Raw genomic sequence first — 24285 nt, forward strand, 5'->3', positions numbered from 1 at the left:
CTGATCATGTCTTTGTCAGTGGGCAAACGTACAAAATCAGCAGGGGATCAAATACTTTTTTCTCCTCACTGTAACTCTGGGTCTTCCTTTCCTGTGGCGGTCCTCATGAGAGACAGTTTCATCATAGCGCTTGATGGTGTTTTCAACTGCACTTGAAGAAACTTTCAAAGTTCTTGTAATTTTCTGGATTGACTGACCTTCATTTCTTAAAGTAATGATGGACTGTCGTTTCTCTTTGCTTATTTGAGCTGTTCTTGCCATAATATGGACTTGGTCTTTTACCAAATAGGGCTATCTTCTGTATACCAACCCTACCTTGTCACAACACATTTACATTTTAGTCATTTAGCGACTTACAGTTAGTGAGTGCATACATCATTTATTTATTTTTCATACTGGCCCCCCGTGGGAATCGAACCCACAACCCTGGCGTTGCAAACGCCATGCTCTACCAACTGAGCTACATCCCTGCCGGCCATTCCCTCCCCTACCCTGGACGACGCTGGGCCAATTGTGCGCTGCCCCATGGGTCTCCCGGTCGCGGCCGGCTACGACACAACTGATTTGCTGAAATGCATTAAGAGGGAAAGAAATTCCACAAATTAACTTTTAACAAGGCACACCTATTAATTGAAATGCATTCCAGGTGACTACCTCATGAAGCTGGTTGAGAGAATGCCAAGAGTGTGCAAGGCAAAGGGTGACTACTTTGAAGAATCTCAAATATAAAATATATTTTGATTTGTTTAACACTTTTTTGGTTACTACATGATTCCATGTGTTAGTTCCTAGTCTTCACTATTATTCTACAATGTATTCTACAACGTATAAACAATGTATAAACTTTTTACTAGTACTGTATAATGATAAGATAGACAGTATAATGATATATAATGATAAGATGGACAGTATAATGATAAGATACAGTATAATGATAAGTACAGTAGGCAGTATACACTATGCGACTGATGTACTCACTGTTTCTCCTCACTGATGATGAGCAGCACCTTGTTCTGACCTCTGATCTTAGCAGCCAGACTCTCACTGGCAACCCTGACACACACACAGAGAGATGTATCATACACTGGGCTGGCAATCAGAGTGTATGTGTGGGTGTTTCCTGTATCTGCTATATGTGTGTGTGTGTGTGTCCTACCCACCTCTGCTCTTTGACCCAGCGGTTGACGTTGGCCATGACCACCTTGCTCTCCTGGCGGAGGTGTGTGTTGTCAGAGTGCGCCCCCTCCACCTCCAACCGTAGTGTGTCCAGCTATAACACACACACACACACACACACACACACACACACACACACACACACACACAGCGATAAACTATCTTCCAACACCTAGGCAAAGTGTTTTCGGTTATATCTAAGGGCTTAAGTGCCTTGCTCAAACAGCAAGGGCACAACGGCAGTAGGCTCCACACATATTTTTCTGGTCAGTGCTGGGATTCAAAACCGTAACCAATCAGTTACGAGCATGCCTCCCTAACCTTGAGACTACATGCTGCCCTATAGAGGGAGAGAAGGAGAGGGGGAGAGAGGGGAAGGAGGAGTAGAGAGGGAGAGGGTGATGACGGACTAAGACGCTGACTCGGTCATGTCACCTATCAACCAGAGCCGTTCTGGCACATGACTTTCCCACTGTCACCATGGTAATGCCACAGAGATATTACCCGTACACATGACACCCCACAGACAACTCAAATGTGCTGGAGAATCAGTTAAGAAATCAACAGTTGGTTTGTTGATCAGATTTCCTAAACTTTTAAGGGTCTAATTAAAGATCTTGGTTGATTTTCAAACAGAAACATATCTTCACAGCACCAGTACAGACTTTATAGAGCTAAAGAGAGACCTTCAACTGAATAACAGGTTGAGTTCTCCCACAGCCTTTTACAGTGTCAGATTCAAATGACCTTGAGGTCAGCTCACCAAGTGTTTCATGTTATCAGAATACTTGTCAGAAACATATGTTAAATTCTCATGCATTGGCTCACTATGTTGTGAGTATATATAAGGAAGGGGATTGTGCCTATAGAATACATCACGTTTAAAAGATGTATCATTTCAGGTACTATTTAATTAAGCTGCCAGTTGAGGACAAGTGAGGCATCTGTTTCTCAAACTAGACACTAATGTATTTGTCCTCTTGCTCAGTTGTGCACCGGGGCCTCCCACTCCTCTTTCTATTCTGGTTAGAGCCAGTTTGTGCTGTTCTGTGAAGGGAGTAGTACACAGCGTTGTACGAGATCTTCAGTTTCTTGGCAATTTCTCGCATGGAATAGCCTTCATTTCTCAGAACAAGAATAGACTGACGAGTTTCAGAAGAAGGTTCTTTGTTTCTGGCCATTTTGAGCCTGTAATCAAACCCACAATTGTTGATGCTCCAGATACTCAACTAGTCTCAAGAAGACCAGTTTTATTGCTTCTTTAATCAGCACAACAGTTTTCAGCTGTGCTAACATAATTGCAAAAGGGTTGTCTAATGATCAATTAGCCTTTTAAAATGATAAACTTGGATTAGCAAACACAACGTGCCATTGGAACACAGGACTGATGGTTGCTGATAATGGGCCTCTGTATGCCTATGTAGATATTCCATAAAAAAACAGCTGTTTCCAGCTACAATAGCCATGTACAACATTAGCAATGTCTACACTATTTCTGATCAATTTGATGTTATTTTAATGGACAAAAAAATTGCTTTTCTTTCGAAAACAAGGACATTTCTAAGTGACCCCAAACTTTTGAATGGTAGTGTACTTTATATTGTGATCTCTAAATTCTTTAGGATTTGTACATCTTTCATTTATTGTCAGACTACATGGGTTCTTCCAGATCCTACGTGGTTAGCTAAAGTCAACACTAAATAACAGAAGAAAATGAATCTGGGTGCAGTTATATCTGAAAATAACACAAAGTGCACACATGCCCAGCCTGACAGGCGACACATACTCTGTGACAAGTAGAATCAATGGAATAGATTAGAACCATAAGACAGTCTCTTACAAATCATACAGTACCTTCAGAGAGTATTCATACCCCTTGATTTTTTCCACACTTTGTTGTCTTACAGCCTGAATTTAAAATTGATTAAATTGAGAGATTGTGTTACTGGCCTACACACAATACCCCATAATGTCAAAGTGGATTTTTTTTATTTTATGTTTTTTATAACAAATGAAAAGCTGAAATGTCTTGAGTCAATAAGTTTTCAACCCCTTTGTTATGGCAAGCCTAAATGTAATGTCCTTAAAACAAGTCAAAATGAGGCTCAGTAGTGTGTGTGGCCTCCACGTGCCTGTATGACCTCCCTACCACGCCTGGGCATGCTCCTGATGAGGTGGCAGATGGTCTCCTGAGGGATCTCCTCCCAGACCTGGACTAAAGCATCCGCCAACTCTTGGACAGTCTGTGGTGCAACGTGGCGTTGGTGGATGGAGCGAGACATGATGTCCCAGATTTGCTCAATTGGATTCAGGTCTGGGGAACGTGCGGGCCAGTCCATAGCATCAATGCCTTCCTCTTGCAGGAACTGCTGACACACTCCAGCCACATGAGGTCTAGCATTGTCTTGCATTAGGAGGAACCCAGGGCCAACCACACCAGCATATGGTCTCACAAGGGGTCTGAGGATCTCATCTCGGGGGCTGTGCTTTGGCGGAGTGGGTGGGGTTATATCCTTCCTGTTTGGCCCTGTCCGGGGGTTTCTTCGGATGGGGCCACAGTGTCTCCGGACCGCTCCTGTCTCAGCCTCCAGTATTTATGCTGCAGTAGTTTATGTGTCGGGGGGCTGGGGTTAGTTGGTTATACCTGGAGTACTTCTCCTGTCTTATCCAGTGTCCTGTGTGAATTTAAGTATGCTCTCTCTAATTCTCTCGTTCTCTCTTTCTCTCTGAGAACCTGAGCCCTAGGACCATACGTCAGGACTACCGGGCATGATGACACCTTGCTGTCCCCAGTCCGCCTGGCCTTGCTGCTATTCCAGTTTCAACTGTTCTGCCTGCGGCTACGAAACCCCTACCTGTCCCAGACCTGCTGTTTTCAACTCTTAATGATCGGCTATGAAAAGCCAACTGAGAGACCTGAGCCCTAGGACCATACGTCGGGACTACCGGCCGTGGTGACTCCTTGCTGTCCCCAGTCCGCCTGGCCTTGCTGCTATTCCAGTTTCAACTGTTCTGCCTGCGGTTATGGAACCCCTACCTGTCCCAGACCTGCTGTTTTCAACTCTTAATGATCGGCTATGAAAAGCCAACTGAGATTTATTCCTGATTATTATTTGACCATGCTTGTCACTTATGAACATTTTTGAACATCTTGGCATGGTTCTGTTATAATCTCCACCCGGCACAGCCAGAAGAGGACTGGCCACCCCTCATAGCCTGGTTCCTCTCTAGGTTTCTTCCTAGGTTTTGCCTTTCTAGGGAGTTTTTCCTAGCCACCGTGCTTCTACACCTGCATTACTAGCTGTTTGGGGTTTTAGGCTGGGTTTCTGTACAGCACTTCGAGATATTAGCTGATGTAAGAAGGGCTATATAAAATAAAATTGATTGATTGATTGATTGATCTCGGTACCTAATGGCAGTCAGGCTACCTCTGGCGAGCACATGGAGGGCTGTGCGGCCCCCCAAAGAAATGCCACCCCACACCATGACTGACCCACCGCCAAACCGGTCATGCTGGAGGATGTTGCAGGCAGCAGAACATTCTCCACGGCGTCTCCAGACTCTGTCACGTCTGTCACATGTGCTCAGTGTGAACCTGCTTTCATCTGTGAAGAGCACAGGGCGCCAGTGGCGAATTTGCCAATCTTGGTGTTCTCTGGCAAATGCCAAACGTCCTGCACGGTGTTGGGCTGTAAGCACAACCACCACCTGTGGACGTCGGGCCCTCATACCACCCTCATGGAGTCTGTTTCTGACCGTTTGAGCAGACACATGCACATTTGTGGCCTGCTGGAGGTCATTTTGCAGGGCTCTGGCAGTGCTCCTCCTGCTCCTCCTTGCACAAAGGCGGAGGTAGCGGTCCTGCTGCTGGGTTGTTGCCCTCCTACGGCCTCCTCCACGTCTACTGATGTACTGGCCTGTCTCCTGGTAGTGCCTCCATGCTCTGGACACTACGCTGACAGACACAGCAAACCTTCTTGCCACAGCTCGCATTGATGTGCCATCCAGGATGAGCTGCACTACCCGAGTCACTTGTGTGGGTTGTAGACTCTGTCTCATGCTACCACTAGAGTGAAAGCACCGCCAGCATTCAAAAGTGACCAAAACATCAGCCAGGAAGCATAGGAACTGAGAAGTGGTCTGTGGTCACCACCTGCAGAACCACTTCTTTATTGGGGGTGTCTTGCTAATTGCCTATAATTTCCACCTATTGTCTATTCCATTTGCACAACAGAATGTGACATTTACTGTCAATCAGTGTTGCTTCCTAAGTGGACAGTTTGATTTCACAGAAGTGTGATTGACTTGGAGTTACATTGTGCTGTTTAAGTGTTCCCTTTATTCTTTTGAGCAGTGTATTTTCAAGCATTGTGGTGGCTGCATCATGTTGTGGGTATGCTTGTCATCGGCAAGGACTAGGGAGTTTTTTAGGATAAAAAGAAAAGGAATAGCGCTAAGCACAGGCAAAATCCTAGAAGAAAACCTGGTTCAGTATGCTTTCCAACAGACACTGGGAGACAAATTCACCTTTCAGCAGGACAATAACCTAAAACACAAGGCCAAATATACACTGGAGTTGCTTACCAAGACAACATTGAATGTTCCCGAGTGGCCTAGTTACAGTTTTGACTGAAATTGGCTTAAGAATCTATGGCAAGACTTAAAAATGACTGTCTTGCAATGATCAACAACCATTTTGACAGAGCTTGAAGAATTAAAAAAATAATTATGTGTATTGTACAATCCAGGTGTGCAAAGCTCTTAGAGACTTACCCAGAAAGACTCACAGCTGTAATCGCTGCCAAAGGTGATTCTAACATGTATTGACTCAGGGGTGTGAATACTTATGTAAATTAGATATTTCCTAATTACATTTTCAATACATTTGCTAGATTTTCTAAAAACATGTTTTCCGTTTGTCATTATGGGGTATTGGGTGTAGATAGATTAGAACATTTTATCTATTTAATCCATTTTTAATTCAGGCTGTAACAACAATGTGGAATAAGTGAAGGGGTATGTATACTTTCTGAAGGCACTGTAAGTTCTCCTCCCATTCTTACAGCTACACACTCCAATAATATTTTGGTAGTACAGAACAAATAAAAATGAATATCAATTAAACTAGTAAATCCCTGTGAGACTGAAACCTTAGACTCTTGTGTTTTCTTCCTGTGTTCACGGACAGACCAAAGGTGGCCTTCTATGCTGCTTTGACTGATTCAGGAGGGGTAGGACCCTTCAATACTGACACCACACTGATCTACAGTAAAGTCTTCACCAACACTGGCAGAGCCTACAACCCAACTACAGGTACTGACCACACTAATCCAGCTACGGTCCAGTATTACTAACAGTGTCTATGAGAGATGGACAGTGCTGATCTCTCCCTGCTTCTCCTCTGATACAGGTATCTTCACAGCAACAGTGAGAGGAGTCTACTACTTCAGGTTCACAGCCTTTGAGGCGCGCAGATTACAAACCTTTGGCGTTTACCTTTACCACAATGACAAGAGACTGATGTTTAATTTTGACACCAATGATCAGTATTGGGAGTACATATCTAATGCTTTGACTCTAGAGCTGGATGAGGGGGATGTTGTCTATATGCGTCTCCCCTAAAAACATGGGTTATATGATACCACCTTCAGTGGCTTCCTGCTCTTCACCATGCTGTAATGCCATAACGACCTCAACTTTCTGATTTGAACAGTTCTGGGGTTAAAGCCCCCAATGTTCCTCACTAACCAATAAATAAGCATTATAAAAGCCAGATGACACTCTCTTGTATCATTGACATTTACCCATCAGTGATGTAAAGTTATGACAATTCTAACTGCTGCATCCTGATGATTGTAATGTAATTATCATACAGTAAGTAGTGAATAATACATGTGTAATATATAATAAATTATTTATAAAAAAAATTGATTGGACTTAAATGGCGCTTTTTCTAGACACCCAAAGCACTTGACATAGTAAGGGGGAAGCTCACCTCATCCACCGCCAATGAAGGACAGTATTATTCAATATAGTAAATACAGTGGGGGAAAAAAGTATTTAGTCAGCCACCAATTGTGCAAGTTCTCCCACTTAAAAAGATGAGAGAGGCCTGTAATTTTCATCATAGGTACACGTCAACTATGACAGACAAACTGAGATTTTTTTTTCTCCAGAAAATCACATTGTAGGATTTTTATGAATTTATTTGCAAATTATGGTGGAAAATAAGTATTTGGTCACCTACAAACAAGCAAGATTTCTGGCTCTCACAGACCTGTAACTTCTTCTTTAAGAGGCTCCTCTGTCCTCCACTCGTTACCTGTATTAATGGCACCTGTTTGAACTTGTTATAAGTATAAAAGACACCTGTCCACAACCTCAAACAGTCACACTCCAAACTCCACTATGGCCAAGACCAAAGAGCTGTCAAAGGACACCAGAAACAAAATTGTAGACCTACACCAGGCTGGGAAGACTGAATCTGCAATAGGTAAGCAGCTTGATTTGAAGAAATCAACTGTGGGAGCAATTATTAGGAAATGGAAGACATACAAGACCACTGATAATCTCCCTCGATCTGGGGCTCCACGCAAGATCTCACCCCGTGGGGTCAAAATGATCACAAGAACGGTGAGCAAAAATCCCAGAACCACACGGGGGGACCTAGTGAATGACCTGCAGAGAGTTGGGACCAAAGTAACAAAGCCTACCATCAGTAACACACTACGCCGCCAGGGACTCAAATCCTGCAGTGCCAGACGTGTCCCCCTGCTTAAGCCAGTACATGTCCAGGCCCGTCTGAAGTTTGCTAGAGTGCATTTGGATGAACCCGAAGAGGATTGGGAGAATGTCATATGGTCAGATGAAACCAAAATATAACTTTTTGGTAAAAACTCAACTCGTCGTGTTTGGAGGATAAAGAATGCTGAGTTGCATCCAAAGAACACCATACCTACTGTGAAGCAGCGGGGTGGAAACATCATGCTTTGTGGCTGTTTTTCTGCAAAGGGACCAGGACGACTGATCCGTGTAAAGGAAAGAATGAATGGGGCCATGTACCGTGAGATTTTGAGTGAAAACCTCCTTCCATCAGCAAGGGCATTGAAGATGAAACGGAGGAATGGGCCAAAATACCAGCAACAGTGTGTGAAAACCTTGTGAAGACTTACAGAAAACGTTTGACCTGTGTCATTGCCAACAAAGGTATATAACAAAGTATTGAGAAACTTTTGTTATTGACCAAATACTTATTTTCCACCATAATTTGCAAATAAATTCATTAAAAATCCTACAATGTGATTTTCTGGATTTTATTTCCTAATTTTGTCTGTCATAGTTGACGTGTACCTATGATGAAAATTACAGGTCTCTCTCATCTTTTTAAGTGGGAGAACTTGCATAATTGGTGGCTGACTAAATACTTTTTTCCCCCACTGTATGTTAAATTAAATGTATGGTGAATGTTGTCCCAGTTCTCTCACCTCCTGCACCTTGCTGCTGTATTTCTCTTGTAGTGTCTCTGACTCTGTCCTCAGTACGACCAGACGCTCCTCCTGATTGGCTAGCCGCTGGACGTTCTCTTGGCCCTGCCTCTGTGACCTAAGCAGCTGAGTGGTCAACGAGCTGTACTTCTCCTCCAAAGTCCTCACCTGATTGGTCAATGAGTTGTTCTCCTCCTCCAATGTCTTCACCTGTGGAAGGAGGGCGAGATAAGCAATGTCAGGGTGATGTTCATGTAGGCACACATTAACAAAACGTTTGTTGTTGGACAATCTTTTTATGTTTTTTTTTATTTGTTTTTTTATCAATTTTGTCTGATAATATATAATTCACAAGTGATAGGCTAATATTGTCACCCATCAGACTATTCTTGATTTAATCTTGTCTTTACATTTACTAAATAATATGTGTGACATTGTTTTGATTTAGAATGGACCATTATCATGCACCTGTATCGAAACAGGGGCAGTGGGGAAAAATACATGTAATCTATGCACTTAAATAGCAAATGGAGGACGCATTTCCCAGTGGTTTATTTTCATGTCAGCCAGGTAGGCTATACTCCTGTTGTAAATATAAGCAATGTGCTTAATATTAGGAAAGTTGAGACATAAATATAGTAGGCCTAGCCTATAGAAAGCTGATGGGATCCTCCTCTTTTTATTAGCTGCCATCACTCTGTTTTCTCCCACAATTGCATAGCCTATAGAAATGTTGCGCAACATGAGCTCATGGGCCCTCATGAAGTGTTTGATTAGATTTTCAAAACTATTTGCATTGATGTCAGAGTGATTAGAGGGACAATAGAGTGCTAATTACCAGGCAGTTAGCAAGTTTGGTAGGCTACTAATGACCAGCAGCAGCATCAGAGCTTGGAGAAGCCTAGTTACTGTGACTAAACGGTAATGTGGAATTTGACTGCATTCATGACTCGTGACCGCCGGTGTTGCGGTAATACGGTCACCGCAACAGCCCTACTCCGCACTAATAATGGGATTTGTCTTCCACAGAGTGGAAGGCGGGCTGTCAAGCACCCTCCTATTCCTCTCTTTGGATTGGTGGATACATCTTGTTATTTGAATACTTTTTTGAATAGTCGATGAGGGGTGTTGATGTTATGGTAATATTTTACGTATCATTAAGGAAAATGTTGGGAAATGTCAAAGATAAAATATAGTAAACATGATTGACATTTTATAAGTCCAGATGCATGTCTAAATAAGGAATATAGTCAATACAATGTGTAAACATGCTTTGATGAATGTATGTATTTTATTTTTAAAAAGTGTCTGAGCCATGCCACCAATATACTGAGATAAGGGAAAGAGGCAAAAGCGCCCATGGCCTTTTGGAGTAAACAACATGTGTTATTGGACTTTCAAAGATAATAGTGGCGTGGCAGTTAAAGATGTTAATCAGTGATCTTAACGGGAGTAGCTTTGTAAGCTATGTATACATGACTGTGCATTTGTGTGTGTATATAAGATATCTCTAAGCCAAAGAGAGACAGCCGTTCCATGGAGTGGCTCGGCTTTGTTACGCAATAATAAAGTCTAATTTCTGGATTCACAAGCTCCAGTCTCTTGAGAGATATTTTTTAGTTGACTATTTTTTTGTCAAATATTTCTACGACATATTTGGCGAGCTAGCCAGGAGTTGAAAAAAAGGGTCCAGAGACGGTGTACATCTGCAGTTATGAAACGGCTTGGACGGACCATACAAACAAAAGCGGACGCTTTTAAAAGGTAAGCCAAGTTCTTACTTATATAGTATAAACGTTTGTGTGGTTTGATCTGGGGCACGGCATCAGCTGCAGAAATACCAAGTAGGTCTCTCCAAATTTAAGAACCAGAAAATTAGAGACTGGGAGCTTTTGAATTTAAGAATACATGTCGATATCACTCTGTTGTTCGTCTGAACCGTCTGTCCAATTGATTTGATTCATTTGATTCATCCAGCTGATCGCTTTGTCTGGGTCATTTCGGCACGGGCGGTTGTCCATCTGGTTGAGCGATCAGACAATAACATGTTAAGTCCTACGAATACCGCTATAAACGTGTCGAGGAAGTGTATCGTTTATAGGCTGCTTAGGTAGGCGAAATCCTGTGCAATACTGCTTATTTTCTGTGTCGAGGAAGTGAATCAGAGAAGAAGGGAAGAATTTACAGGTCGCTTAGGAAAGCGTAGTAAAAGTCCAGGTGTGTAGAGGAAGTGGATCACCTAGGGGGCTAAATAAATAGTAATCCTGTGGATAAAATTAGCGCTCCAGAGGGCTGAACGGGCAGGTGGCTAGCTAAATTTGGGACCTACGGTTACCGCTCTAATGAGGAATTCATTGTTAGAGGTCTGCTCGGGTAGGTGGGGCATTATCCTGTGTTGTGGTGATGCCAAAGTTAGGCAGGGTCGATCAGGTAAAAAAGTTAGGTCATCCTGAGTAGGTGAACGGGTTAAACAGTCACTAAGGCTTCAAGATATAGAGGTGTGTATGATAATTATATATACGTTGGAATAATAAGCTTTTCATGTAAATTATATCTTGGAGTTTCGTACAACAATGCCTGTCATAGAATTTTGTAAGATCAGTGAATAGTGACCAGCCTATACGATTCTGGGAGGATTCTATGACTGAGGGGAAGGATTTGGGTAATTTGTTGTTCGTTCCGCTGAGACTAGATTGTGATTAACTGATTTGTGGCAATAAAGAATCATTAGAAACATGAATGGTTTGGTAGATATGAATATATTGGAATAGAATGAATTTTATGTGAGTGTAATTTAATACAAGGGATTGGATAAAATTATAGGTGTTGACTTGTCCAAACACGTAGACGTACGTGGAAATGGGAGAGAGTACATAGGGCATGTGGTAGAATTAAGCATTATAATAAACTATCTATTATTTCAGAAGCAGAGGTGATATAGTCAAGGAATTGTCGTATATTAGGGGAAAATATAATTCATTTGGTTAGGTCGTTAGATCTGGTTCCGAATCAATGAATGTGGGGTTTGACTCGTTGACTGTTAAGTTGTTTACGTTGAGCGTGTGAGGTCTGTGTCCTTCAAAGCTATTTTCTGATAAAGTGTGGTATGTGCCAGATACTAAAACTACTGACCATTATCATTGGAATAAAGGAGGATTAACTTGTCATTTCAATAAAGCATAGATTCTGCATCGCTGATTAGAGTCTAGGTTTTCTAAGTATAGTTCAGCTATGGTTGTGGGTTGTTTAGATTGAAGGAACATTCAGGATAAGACTGGACGATTTAGCAGCCTGCGTCTTTTCAGACTGAAGGACTCACTTATTCAACGGGAAAGAAGGAGGAGTGACTATAGTCAGAAAGGACAGTTAAATACATTTGAATAGCGGACTGGCAATTGCGATAGAGTTATGGCCATAATTTGAATTGTTTAGGTAGACTGGAATGAAAGTAAGGTCTTTTAATAATTTGAATATAAATATATTATTAGTTATTGTTGGGATGTGAATAGACTTTACTAATGCCATGAACTGGTTTCCGGGTAAAAGAGAGTCGTACTTGCTTGACTGTATCGAGCTGAAAGAGATATTTGAAGCAAGTTTGAATAGCTGGATGGAAAAAAATTATTTGACAAATTCTAATTGTTATTACTTTATTCTATAGTTTGCGTGACACCAGTAATGTATGCGAATAGTTGGTGAATTCTAGAATGATAATGTATTTTCGTTACGTGAACCAGGGGATGCAAGGAGCTTTGGCTATTATGCTGAGGGAATAGCACCAATTTATAGTGGGTTCTAGATTTGTTGAATAAACAAACGTATATTTTAAACTAAAGTAATGCAATAGGCTACAATTATAACATTATCAGAAAGGGGCACTATACGCCAGGGTTGCGTGTTCGATTCCCAAGGGGGGCTAGTATAAAAATGTATGAGCTCACTAATTGTGGGTCGCTTGGGATAAGAGCATCAGCTAAATGACTAACATATAAAAATATTAATGGGTATGGAGAGAAGAGTGCGTGGTAGTAATTTTTTAGTCATTGAATAAGGTTTTGCTAGATTAATCGAGTAACAATGGTGGAATATGTCTATAAATAAATTGGATCGTGATAAATGGATGATTTCAATATATGATGGTAAACTACAGCAAGTGTTTGGTGTTACTTGTAGCTTACTTAGAAAGGATAGTTCATTCATTCTGATAATGGCGGAGTGATGGTTTAATTGCGCGGCTATGATTTTAGTTGATTACAAGAGAAATAGGATATAGTTTACGACGCATGGAGAAGTGAATGTCTTATATGGTAATAGATAAACTGAACCAAACATGACGTTACTACGGCAATTTAGGATGGTTAATGTTGTTAAATTCGTTTTTAAACCCTATGATAGAGGTAAATGCAGAACGCTGTTTGAAAGTGTGGTTTATTAGTAGGTCTGCTAGTAAAAATGGAAGAATTTCAATTTTTGTCTGCGGGTGTTAACCATTGGGGCTTGCTGAAACATGAGAGCGCTATAAGGGACATTATGGGTTACGTTAGGTGTACAAGGATCACGTTTTTGTAGGAAGTTGTAGGAGGTTGAATATTATCGGCAGGAAATTGCTAGCTAGTTAGCGGTGAGAGCTAGTGCGGTTTTCGTTGGGTGACGTCACTTGCTCTATGAACTGGAAGTAGTTGCTTTGCAGGGGCCGTGGCTTTTGTGGAGCGACGGGTAACGGTGCTTCGATGGTGAATGTTGTCGATGTGTGCAGAGGGTCCCTGGTTCTAATCCAGTAAGGGACAGAAAGCAAATCTTTTACATTGATGCTATTGACGTGAATTACTGGTTTCATTGATAACATTATAGGAAAGATGTTGTCCTACCAATCCATGTCGGATAGGATAACATAGTAATTAAAATTGCATATCGGTGAATTGGATGTTTTATTGGTTTTTACTATAAATGTAAAATAATTTGTCATCTGTTGAGGTACCGTTATGAGGAAAATTAGCGGTAGAGTATGATATATATTGTAGAGGGTTTAAAATAAAATAAAATAAGTAAGTTAATTGGGTGATGAGACAGGTTGACTTGATGTTGAATGGGATTGTTTAATAGAAGTAATTATTTATATTTAGGAGAATGAGAATATGTTATTAGGTAGTATTGCTTTGTGGAGACGATTTACTAATGAAGAACATGTCTCGATAGTTGAATAAGGAACGATATTTGATAATTGATCATTTTATTATGACATTATATAGTTTGGTTAAACAGCGGTGAGTTATGAAGATGGTTCATTGCTTCAGATAACGATAATTTGTTTATAGTACGTTGAACGATGGGAGTAGTTCTGAGGAGTGAGATTGATACGAATGATTGTTGATGAGATAGGACTGGGGATATATGTATGATGTTTTGTGTGTAATTACTATCTTTGGATTGTTGATTCCATGTTAACGACATGTATACTTTCTCTTCCAGGAACATGGGGATTTCTTTATATCTCATTGGGATGTTAAAAAAGTCTGTAGGCTAGGGTGGAACTAGTTAGTAAAATTAAGTAGTTTTATTTTTAGGTTGTTGGGAGCTACCAAAATAAATAAGGCCTGGCCATTTTTTGTTTGTTTATTGTTTTACTATATATTTTACATTTTAATTTTAGTCATTTAGCAGACGCTCTTATCCAGAGCGACTTACATGAGCAATTAGGGTTAAGTGCCTTGCTCAAGGGCACATCGACAGATTCTTCACCTAGTCGGCTCTGGGGATTAGAACCAGCGACCTTTCGGTTACTGGCACAACGCTCTTAACCACTAAGCTACCTGCCGCCCCGATATATGGTGTTCGAATAACCACAAACAAACTACTTAGTATGAAATGTTATTCTGTATATGATTTTTATTTCTATTTTGGGTTTTGTGACGGGATGGAAGTGAAATATCTTAAAGGGGCATACACATGTAATTTGGGTTTTATTTACTGAGGGATAAGTAAATATGTGTGATTTATTTTGAAAAGAGCTGTACTAAGGACTTACTGTACACTCGGGATACAACATTTATGAAATGTCTTGATGGTTATTAATGAGTAGTATACTATTGGATGAAACAATTCATTGAATGATTTCAATGACCTCTGAAATCTGTCCTGGCTTTATAGTGTGACCTGATCACCCGCACTATAAATTCTAGAGGCATGCTGAATTAGGGGGTTAGATATAATAAGGATAATTGTGAAGAAGTTTATAATTTGGAAAAAATCCTATATATAAATTAGTCCAAACAGGACAAGGATGAAGTGAGAGGGTTAGTCCTGAAGGAGAGGTATTCCTTGAATAGTTGTCATGTGGTGAGGTGTATGTGGTGTGGAAGTCAGGCGCAGGACACCGAGGCTCAGTCCAACAGAGTTTACTCAAAAATCCAACAAGGAAACGGTAAACAAACTACCTCGAAACAATCAGAGGCGAGCATTTACGCACAATGCGTAAAACACTAAAACAGCAAACAAGAAACAAAACACGCAGCACAACGACAGGCGAACAACAACACACAATCTAACTAACACAAAACAGGGAACTTATAGGACACGTAATTAGGACACAAACAGACACAGGTGTTCCATGAAAGCCCCCCAGACTCTGGAGGTGAACTGGGGACCTCGGTCGGACACAATATCCTCGGGGACCCCATAGTGCCGGAACACGTGGGTAAAGAGGGCCTCGGCGGTCTGTAGGGCAGTAGGGAGACCCGGCAGTGGGAGGAGACGACAGGCCTTAGAAAACCGATCCACAACGACCAAAATGGTGGTATTACCCTGGGAAGGAGGTAGATCGGTCACAAAATCTACCGAGAGGTGGGACCATGGTCGTTGTGGAACGGGCAGAGGATGTAACTTACCTCTGGGCAAATGTCTAGGTGCCTTACACTGGGCACATACCGAGCAGGAGGAGACATAAACCCTCACATCCCTGGCTAACGTTGGCCACCAGTATTTCACGCTAAGGCAGTGCACCGTCCGACCAATACCAGGATGTCCAGAGGAGGGTGATGTATGAGCCCAATAAATAAGCCGATCACGAACCTCGAGCGGAACGTACGTCCGCCCCACAGGACACTCGGGGGGAGTAGGGTCGGTACGCAGCGCCCGCTCGATTTCCGCATCGACCTCCCACACTACCGGAGCCACCAGACAAGACTCCGGCAGTATGGAAGTAGGCTCAATGGACCTCTCCTCTGTGTCATACTGCCGGGACAGGGCGTCTGCCTTACCGTTCTGGGACCCAGGGATGTATGTGATCTTAAAAACAAACCGGGTCAGGAACATGTTCCACCTAGCCTGACGAGGGTTCAATCTCCTAGCTGCCCGGATGTACTCCAGGTTACGGTGATCAGTCAGAATGAGGAAAGGGTGTTGAGCCCCCTCAAGCCAATGCCTCCACACCTTTAGGGCCTGGACTACAGCTAACAGCTCCCTGTCCCCAACGTCATAATTGCGCTCCGCCGAGCTGAGCTTCTTGGAGTAGAACGCACAGGGGCGGAGCTTAGGTGGCGTGCCGGACCGTTGTGACAGGACTGCCCCAATACCGGTCTCGGACGCGTCCACCTCTACTTGGAAAGGCAAAGAGGGATCCGGATGCGCCAGCACCGGGGCCGAGGCGAACAGGTTCTTCAGCTTGACAAATGCCCTGTCCGCCTCAGCTGACCACTGCAAGCGCACCGGACCCCCCTTTAGCAGGGACGTAATGGGAGCTGCAACCTGTCCAAAGCCCCGGATAAACCTCCGGTAGTAATTAGCAAAACCCAAGAACCGCTGCACCTCTTTTACGGTGGTTGGAGTTTGCCAATTACGCACAGCCGATACCCGATCTACCTCTATCTCCACGCCAGACGCGGACAACCGATAACCCAAAAAGGAGACGGACTCCTGGAAGAACAGGCATTTCTCTGCCTTGACATACAAGTCATGCTCCAACAGTCGTCTCAATACTCGGCGCACCTGGGCTACATGCTCGGCTCGTGTAGAAGAGTACACTAGAATGTCGTCAATGTACACCACTACACCCTGCCCATGCATGTCCCGGAAAATCTCATCAACAAAGGATTGGAAGACTGAAGGAGCATTCATTAACCCGTACGGCATGACGAGATACTCGTAATGACCCGAGGTGGTGCTAAATGCTGTTTTCCATTCATCCCCCTCCCTAATGCGCACCAAATTGTACGCGCTCCTGAGATCCAACTTTGTGAAGAACCGCGCTCCGCGTAATGACTCCGTCATCGTCGCAATCAGTGGAAGTGGGTAACTGTATTTTACTGTGATCTGATTGAGACTACGGTAATCAATACACGGGCGCAATCCCCCGTCCTTCTTCTTCACAAAGAAGAAACTCGAGGAGACCGGAGAAGTAGAGGGCCGTATGTATCCCTGTGCCAAGGACTCGGCTATGTAAGTCTCCATAGCCGCAGTCTCCTCTTGAGACAGGGGATACACACGACTCCTGGGAAGAGCTGCTTCAGTCTGGATATTTATCGCACAGTCCCCCTGTCTATGAGGAGGTAGCCGTGCTGCCCTCGATTTACTAAACACTAGTGCTAAATCCTCATACTCGGGGGGAATGCGCAGTGCGGGCACTTGGTTCGGACTCTCTACCGAGGTCGCCCCTATGGAAACACCTAGACATCTCCCTACACACTGGGCAGACCACTCCATAAGAGCCCTCTGTTGCCACGCTATGGTAGGATCGTGGGTGCTTAACCAGGGAAGCCCCAACACCACTGGGTACGCAGGAGAGTCAATCAGATAGAACTGAATGATTTCCTCATGACCCCCCTGCGTAGTCATCGTCAGCGGTGCTGTGACATCCCTGATCAGACCCGACCCCAACGGCCGGCTGTCTAATGCATGGACAGGGAATGGAACTTCTACCGGCCGAAGGGGAATTCCTAACCTAGCACAAAATGCCCGATCAATAAAGTTCCCAGCTGCGCCTGAATCTACTAGCGCCTTATGCTGGGAATGAGGTGCCACCTGTGGAAAACACACAGGAATGCTCATGTGGCCAACAGAGAGCTCTGGGTAAGTGGGGCGCCTACTCACCTGAAATGACTCCCCAGTGCGTGACCTGTTGTCCCCTCTCTCAGAAGACCCTCCCCAGCACCTGGCCGCGGTGTGTCCTCCACGGCCACAGTTGGTGCAGGGGGTGGCCCTCCTCGGGTACTCCCTCCTCCTCTCTCTAGCGCCAGCACCCCCGAGCTCCATAGGAATAGGCTCGGAGGTGCTGGAGGATGGAATGGACGGCCCCCACTCGGGACGTCCGCGGGTAGCCAGCAGGGTGTCTAGACTGATGGAGATGTCCACCAGCTGGTCGAACGACAGGTTGGTATCCCTGCAGGCCATCTCACGACGAACGTCCTCTCGTAGGCTACACCGATAGTGGTCAATGAGGGCCCTCTCATTCCATCCCGCATCCGCTGCTAATGTCCGGAACTCCAGTGCGAACTCCTGTGCGCTCCTCTTCCCCTGTCGGAGGTGGAATAGACGCTCTCCCGCCGCTTTCCCCTCAGGTGGATGATCGAAGACAGTCCTGAAGCGGCGGGAAAACTCTGCGTAGGTGATGGTGGTGGCGTCTATTCCCCTCCATTCGGCGTTGGCCCACTCCAACGCCTTTCCGGAGAGGCAGGAGATGAGGGCGGAGACGCTCTCGTATCCCGAGGGCGCCGGGTGTATAGTGGCAAGGTAAAGTTCTACCTGTAGGAGAAAGCCCTGACACCCGGCTGCAGAACCGTCATATGCCCTCGGGAGCGAGAGCCGAATGCCACTGGGTTCCGGTGCTGAGAGAGGAGGACTGGCCGTTGGTGCTGGGATGGTGTGAGAAGGCGTGGGCACCTCCCGATTCATCAAACGGCGCAGTCTGTTGGACACCTCGTCCATAGCGGCCCCGAGTTGCCGGATCATGGCGTCCTGGGAATTAATCCGGTATTCCAGGGAATCGGGTGCCGCCGCTGTTCCTGCTGACTCCATTTTAGGTGTGTTGTTCTGTCATGTGGTGAGGTGTATGTGGTGTGGAAGTCAGGCGCAGGACACCGAGGCTCAGTCCAACAGAGTTTACTCAAAAATCCAACAAGGAAACGGTAAACAAACTACCTCGAAACAATCAGAGGCGAGCATTTACGCACAATGCGTAAAACACTAAAACAGCAAACAAGAAACAAAACACGCAGCACAACGACAGGCGAACAACAACACACAATCTAACTAACACAAAACAGGGAACTTATAGGACACGTAATTAGGACACAAACAGACACAGGTGTACCAGACAGACTAAAGCAATCAATACACGAAACATACAACGGTGGCAGCTAGTATTCCGGGGACGACGAACGCCGAAGCCTGCCCGAACCAGGAGGAGGAGCAGCCTCGGCCGAAACCGTGACAATAGTGTTATGGGATACAGTTAAGTAAAGATATGTTCAAGGGTTGTCATTTTAAGGTTAGTTATTATTTTAGGTTTGATAGGCAATATTGTTGTTGTTTTGTTTTTTTGTCCAAGGGGGGAAGTTGGGATTACAGAGGTTTTAATGTTTTATTATGGTTTTGTGGGGAAATATGCAAGGTGTATTAAGGATATGAGCAGTAGTAATAATGTGTTATGGGTTAGGTTAAATCTTTTTTGTTTTTGTGATAGGAGGCATGGTGTAGAGGTGGTCTGTCTATGAGATAAGTGGACTACAACAAGCTGGAAGCAGGTGTGCTTCATAATCTCAAGGCTTCTCTTGATGGATGAGAGGACATGAGTAGCATACTGTGTCTCACTTAACCTAACAATGCTCTTAAGATTTTATTTTCATGGGTGAAGATAACTCTGCCCAACTAAGTAGGAGTCTGAGCATTCTCTGCGCCCTGGAGACTATGTGATGGCAAAAGACTACAGAAGAAAGAGCTAAAAAGACCCTATGTGGAGGGGCCTGTACCAGGTGTTGTTGGCTATCTTAATGATGGTAAAATTGGTGGAGACAGATACTTAGATCCATGTTTCCCACTATAGGAGTGTTCCAACCTCAGCCATTGGGTAGCATTGTTGTCTTTTGTGTGTGTCTGTGCTTGTGTCTTTGCAGCAGTAACTCTGAGCTTCCCTATGGGTAGGCTGATTGAAGGACACTTCGCAGACCGATGTCGATAGATTGAGAGGGACTCTGGCTGATCCGGAGACCCTAGTGATGGAAGAAGGTTAACAGCTAAAGTGATCATACATCGTCGTCCAGGTTACACCAACAGCGGTACAGATAGAGGGGAGCGCGATCGGGTATCATCTAAACCATTGAACCAGAGTGAGGAAACTGATGACTAAGAGACCACCGAGACTTTCAAGACCTCCAAGACGCACTAGAAATCCTCATCATTGATTTCTCTGTACTTGACTAGTTCCCTGAGAATAAGGGGAATGGGGTACTGATAATAGTAGAGAGCAGAAGAACAAGACATAGAAGGGATATAGACAGGATTAGAAAGTATATTCTTGCACAGGCAGGAACCATAACTAAAATGCAGGAAGGGATCACTATTAAAATACAAGGGTTAAAATATTATTGGTGTGTGAGGAACCAGCACAAAGAGTATGGGGAAGTCACATGGGGTAGTGTGACTTTAAGATAATGAAAGAAAGAGACAGGTGAATCATAGACATAAGGAGAACAGTCCAAGACTTAGATAAACAATTTGATGTAGTATTTAGTGTTAGATTTCCAGGGGGAAGTGTTATTGGAGTAGTTATTCCTTGGGAGAGTGCACTGAACCCTGTACATGTTAGAGCCATACCAAATACAGAAGAAAGGGAATTGAAGGAGCCGTTAAACAATGATTGGTATAGATGAGTACAATATATTGCATTAAAAGTAAATAAAATAAAATAGTATAATATGCACCACATCTCCGTTTTAAACAGTTAACAGTAGTTCAACGTCTTCACAGTTACTAGCACTGTGTGCTAGGATTCAATCATAACTTTTGTAATATTTAGGAAATTCTAACTATAAACAATTTTATAATCAACCAGGATGGGGAGAGAAGTGTAAGCAATTAGATGTTAGAATAGGAACAAGGAAAGGGAAACACCAGAGTAATGTCAAATAGATTATGAGCAAAAATATAGGAATGTTAAAGTAAAACAATTGGGTTATATCATTTGGGAGAATTCAAGGGAGAATGTGAAAATAGGGGGTGTTTAAACAGATAGCCTTTGGAATACAGGGACCCCTCAAAGAAAAATCTATCAGGCATTAGATAGAAATGGGTATTAAGAATGAGTGATGAAACATAAGACATGTAGACAATGTTAATAGGGATGTTTTGGATTGGAAATGAACTCAACTAAACTGTTATGATCTGTCCAATCCTGAGGTTACTACGGATGGCGTCGTAATGCATAGCAGAAATACGTGGTCCTCTGTAGCTCAGCTGGTAGAGCACGGCGCTTGTAACGCCAAGGTAGTGGGTTCGATCCCCTGGACCACCCATACACAAAAAAATAAAAAATAATAATAATATGTATGCACACATGACTGTAAGTCGCTTTGGATAAAAGCGTCTGCTAAATGGCATATTATTATTATATTATAAATAATTCGGTCCAGAACGGTGTAAACCCCAAAACCCTCTACCCGGCTGAAGAGGAACAACAAAGGCGTTGAAGACGTTCCTGTCCGACACCACCTCTGCCAGGAGACCTGAATCCAGCATCAAATCAAAGCAATCAATTGCCTTCTCTTTTGTGCCTTTTCTCTCAAGAATGTGACAGGAGTCCATGTGGAGTGAGCAGGAGGAGAGAGGTCTATGCAAATGCAACGTTCTTCCTAGTTTGGGTATACTGGTTTGCAAATGAACAAAACAGAATGATGGTGGAGGTGGGGCGGTTCAGGTGTGACATTGGAATTGGGACATTGCCATGGGTAATCCAAGATTAACTATGAAGCTATCTAAAGAACATAATGAAGACGCCAGAAGATTGAGTGCCGGTAGAGGAAGGGACTGTTAGTTGAGGTAGTATGTTGATTAAGGAGGTATTATACACTACTAAATGTATAGTAATTTGGACAATGCATTAAGATACTGATCTGTTGTAATTCTCGTTATGAGGAAGTTAATGCTAGAATTATTATAATATAAATATACATTCTGCCAGTGTCAATATGTGCCAAGGTGAGAGTTTTAACTTTGAATGATGGAACAAAGGTGACTAACTAAGAATTGTCATTCCAAAGTTGTTTTTGGTAATTAATTTGATTATGATTATAAATTATAAGTGGACTGATTGATCTGAATAACTTATTAATATTAATGCTTAGTGATGTTGACATTGCAACTAATGGATTAGATATTGATATTGATTATTTTGATTGTTATAATACTTGTGATATGGGTGAAAAAGGTTATGTAAGCTAAAGATATTGACACCATTCTTAACATGTCCTAGATATTATTGTTAAGACAAAGTTGCATATGTTGATGTGATAGGATACTAACACATATATGGGAAATGCTATAACTAAACAAAAGTGGGGAGCAATGTTTATAAAGAAATACACCCAGTTCAGGGAGCGCCAGGACAGTAGGTAAATGAATATGGGACATTTTGGGAATCCTGAATGTTTGTATGAAGTTGTTCCTGGGGGTGGATGGGCCTGCCATGGTTACACAGCCTAATAGAAACACTTGGAGGTTAACTTAGAGGAAAACCTTCCAAACTTGTATCCAATACCTGACTGGGCTCTGGGTCCTCATCAGGATGGGTCAAACAATGAGGAATATATATTGGTTTAAATATATGCATATGAAAAGTAACCACATATGGCAAGGATAAGAATAAGTAAATGCGCATGCTTACATTCATTTAAAAAGTAATCTTTGTATTATTTGGGACATTGTTGGAATGTCCCAAAGGGGGGATTATATGGTAATATTTTATGTATCATTAAGGAAAATGTTGGGAAATGTCAAAGATAAAATATAGTAAACATGATTGACATTTTATAAGTCCAGATGCATGTCTAAATAAGGAATATAGTCAATACAATGTGTAAACATGCTTTGATGAATGTATGTATTTTATTTTTAAAAAGTGTCTGAGCCATGCCACCAATATAATGAGATAAGGGAAAGAGGCAAAAGCGCCCATGGCCTTTTGGAGTAAACAACATGTGTTATTGGACTTTCAAAGATAATAGTGGCGTGGCAGTTAAAGATGTTAATCAGTGATCTTAACGGGAGTAGCTTTGTAAGCTATGTATACATGACTGTGCATTTGTGTGTGTATATAAGAGATCTCTAAGCCAAAGAGAGACAGCCGTTCCATGGAGTGGCTCAGCTTTGTTACGCAATAATAAAGTCTAATTTCTGGATTCACAAGCTCCAGTCTCTTGAGAGATATTTTTGAGTTGACTCTTTTTTAGTCAAATATTTCTACGACAATGTCAACCATCTGTATTCAATGGAGAGTGTTAGCCTCATGAATATGCATAGACAGTCTCGAATTTCAACAGGGACAACTCCGATATAAAGTGTTTTTTCTCAAAGTTGCCTGGATGTCACATGCATCACACTTATATCAGTACACTGGTAATAACTTAATCATTACCAAACTTCTATTAGATCAAATAAGCCTCACAAATCAAAATAGCATTTCATGTTTATCTTGACTAAATTCAACACGCTTTCATTGCCCCACATACAAAAACTGATTTTGGGCAGAGGTCAGGCTCTCGCTTCGCCCCCCATCTCTCTGGCAGAGCCTGTTTCGGGGTCCTGTGTTTCTAATATATAGCAGAAAGACCACCAGGCATCACAGCAGACCCCTCTCTCTGAGTGCTTGATACAGGAGTGGGTCGCAGTTCCGGAGCGACACACTAGGTGTCATCCTTCGACAACCATAGGCACCTCCTCACTCACAGTCGGGACTAATTATCTGCCTATTGGTTTCACCTATGGCTATCTGATTCACTTGTGTATTTATGCCCTCCCTTCCCTGTGTTCCCTTGCTCAGTTTTCTCTGCTAGTTCCTTGATGTCAAGCAGTACGTATCAGTGTCGGATCACGTGACGGAGTTACAGGTACTCGAGAAATGTTCTCCCTGTGTCATTGTGTTTTTCCAGTCAGAGTTAGCATTTCGTATTGTTTGTTGTCAGCCTGTTTTTTGGAGACCTATGTGCTCCTCATTTGTTTTCGTGTGTAGTCTGTTGTTTTGTATCCTGTTTTTTTTTTTGTGACCACCAGTAAAGATCCTTGTTTCACCATCCTTGCCTACTGTCTATCCTACACTGCACCTGGGTCACACCTCACACCAACCCTTACAAGCGCTGAAGGACCCCTCATATCCATAGCCACACATTAATTCACCATCAATTATACAGCACGTCCATCTGCATCACAGTCAGAGACCCAGCCACCCCCCACCCCACACACACACCACACACACACACAGTCTCTGGAGTGTTCTAATGACAGTAATTACCTACCAGTCATAAAGAGACCGGTTTCACATTAACATCTCTCTCCAGGCTGGCTGGCTGATTTGTGTGTGTGTGTGTGTGTGTGTGCGCGCGGTCTCGGTCTGACTGGCTGGATGGCTGTGAAGGGCCGGTGT

At 43.1% G+C, this 24285-nt stretch overlaps 1 protein-coding gene across 7 annotated transcripts in view; it reads right to left on the reverse strand.

The window, feature by feature from the left end:
• Window positions 1–24285, reverse strand: part of LOC311109444 (uncharacterized protein) — a 123408-nt gene that overhangs the window by 22962 nt on the left and 76161 nt on the right. For all 7 annotated transcript variants that reach the window (XM_084152338.1, XM_084152337.1, XM_084152336.1 and 4 more), the window contains 3 exons: window positions 8661–8870; window positions 1161–1270; window positions 979–1053 (listed from right to left, as the gene is read on the reverse strand). In XM_084152338.1, coding sequence (XP_084008464.1) covers window positions 979–1053; window positions 1161–1270; window positions 8661–8870 — 395 coding nt within the window. The remainder of the gene's footprint in view (window positions 1–978; window positions 1054–1160; window positions 1271–8660; window positions 8871–24285) is intronic.

Source organism: Coregonus lavaretus (assembly GCF_964263955.1).
Source record: "Coregonus lavaretus genome assembly, chromosome: 34".
Taxonomy (NCBI): Eukaryota; Metazoa; Chordata; class Actinopteri; order Salmoniformes; family Salmonidae; genus Coregonus; species Coregonus lavaretus.